Below are 2,248 nucleotides of genomic sequence, written 5' to 3'. Positions count from 1 at the left end.
GTGCCTCACTTGTCCTAGAAGGGTAACAGCCTACCCTTAGGCTCATTGGGAGGTGACGGGCAAGTCCCTGGCTCAGGATAGGGCTTGGCAAAGCTTGGCCTCCCACCCTCCTGCCTCAGTTTCCTCATCAGCAGAGGACTGGCATATGAACCCTGAGCCCCTCCCAGTACTCACCCCTGCTGCTTATCTTCCCAGGAGAGCTCCTTCGAGCAGCTTCCCTGGAGTTACCGGGAGAAGACCCGCTTTGGCCGTCTGGGCCCGGGCCTGGTTGAAGAGCTGGTCAGTGGCTGCCGGAGAAAGCCTTTCGCACTGGTCTGTGGCTCAAATGAGTTTACTGAGGACGTAGCCAGGTGCTTGGAGTGTGCAGGCCTCACCGGGGACTCCTACTTCCTCTTCTAGTCTAGGCCACCCTTCTAAAACCCAGGCTGGGCCTGCAGCTGGGGCCCAGGAAGGACCACAGCTTGGAACCAGAAGACATGGAATCCAGCCTGGCCCCACTGCTGACTGGCCAGTGACCTCAGGCAAGGGTCTCAAAGCCTCCATTTCTCATTGGTTCTGTGAGGTTAATTGTTGCCTTCTGATACAATACTGTGTGGAGGGAGCACAGGAGACCGCAGGGGCCTCAAGGAGGGGACCACCATCTGGGAGGCAGAGAAGACTCCTCAGAACAAGCCGAGTCCAGGCTGAGCCTCAGAACAAGTAGGAATTGGGCAGGGGAAGGGGCCAGAGAAATTTACCTGGTCCCTCTGATCAGAGGGCCTGTGAGGGACTCTGGCCATGTCCTCAGCACTGGGTCAGACTAGGGCTCCCTCAGTGTGTAGGGATGGCACAGGAGAGGCTGAGAGCCCTGTGCAGGAGGACCTCACCTTATGTACTTTGGTGCCTGAGCCTGACATGCCAAATGCTTGGGTTCTATGACTTGACATGTTCTGAGAGCAGAGGTGGGCCCTAGATTGCCTTTGTGCTGATCCAAGCCTTAGTCCCCATCTCCTAGTTCAAGAGCCTGGTTCAGAGTCCTTTCCCTAGCAAAAGCAGAGGCAGGAGGCAGACACATGCCCCTCCTTCCTCCTGTAGGCAGCCGCTCAGCCTGTGCCTTCAGCTCGGGTGCCCTGGCGACGGTTGCTATGGAGATCTAAAGATAGAGCAGGTGTCAGGAGACCTGGGTCCCTCTCCCAGCTCTGCCCACTGAGCGGCTGCTGATTCCGATCCACCCACCTTTTCCCTCACCACCCTGAGAACCTGGTGCCCCTGGGCAGTGCACTGCTGTTAATGAATTTGACTGAGGCTCACTACGGACAGTCCCAGGAATATTACATTTAGACTTGAATAGTTGTAAGACTGCAGTGTTCATCATATCTAAACTGAAAGTTCAGGACTCCAAAAAGCATCCAAGGTAACAGATTTCATGTATAAGTGGAGAAACTAGGGCCCAGTGAGGCTAAAATGACTTGCTCGGGGTAAAACAGTTCATGTCAGGGCCATCACTAGAAGTCTAGTTTCAATCTTGTGCACAGTTCTGCACCAGTGGTTTTCAAACAGCTCCATAGGGTGCTAGGGTTCCTTGCAGTAACAGTGAACAGCCAGCCAGCCAGCCAGATCCCCAGATTTCCCTTTTTTTTTTAAGAAACTAGAACTATGTCGCCTGTTCCACCCCCAGTATGGTGAGCTCCTCATGCTGGCTGCAGGCACGGGCCTGGCCCCCATGGTGCCCATCCTCCAGAGCATCACAGACAATGAAGAGGACGAGACTTTTGTCACTCTAGTCGGCTGCTTCAAGACCTTTGAAGGCATCTACCTGAAAACCTTCCTCCAGGAACAGGCCCGTTTCTGGAATGTCCGTACTTTCTTTGTACTCAGCCAGGTAAGTAAGCCCAGGGTGGCCACTTCCTTCCATGATGGAGATTCTGCAGTCCCCTTGTACCCATCCCGAGAACCGGCTGTAGCCTCTTTCCCTCAAGCTATAATAATAACCCCGACATGCCTGGCCCAGGAGACAGGTATTGTGTTTGTGATACAGATAAGGAAAGGCTCGGAGGTGAAGGTACCAGCCAGGTGATGCTGCTGGGTGGGCGAGGCCAGGATTCCGGCCCAGGGCTGCCTGGCTCCCCAGCTCCCACCCTGTGCTTGGCTGCCTCCCACTGCCCTCTGGCATCATCACTTACATGGTGGGGACTGGGGCAGGGACTGCGGGTAGAGATCAGCGCTGTCTCCAGTGCTCAGCACAGGGCAGCCTCAGAGTAGAGACTCC

General features: G+C 55.3%; 1 protein-coding gene across 2 annotated transcripts in view; it reads left to right on the top strand.

Moving 5' to 3' along the window:
- The window catches only part of LOC100959348 (NADH-cytochrome b5 reductase-like), a 15,763-nt gene extending 15,247 nt beyond the window's left edge, over positions 1-516 (top strand). For both annotated transcript variants that reach the window (XM_023515114.1, XM_003793110.3), the window contains one exon: positions 196-516. In XM_023515114.1, the coding sequence (XP_023370882.1) occupies positions 196-399 (204 nt within the window). In that variant the 3' untranslated portion in view covers positions 400-516. The remainder of the gene's footprint in view (positions 1-195) is intronic.
- Positions 517-2,248: the final 1,732 nt, after the last annotated feature.

Source organism: Otolemur garnettii, unplaced genomic scaffold (assembly GCF_000181295.1).
Source record: "Otolemur garnettii isolate 467f Iridium unplaced genomic scaffold, OtoGar3 scaffold00066, whole genome shotgun sequence".
In the NCBI taxonomy this organism is placed as follows: domain Eukaryota; kingdom Metazoa; phylum Chordata; class Mammalia; order Primates; family Galagidae; genus Otolemur; species Otolemur garnettii.
The sequence above is the reverse complement of the archived record's forward strand: the minus strand, read 5'-3'. Positions and strand labels throughout refer to the sequence as shown.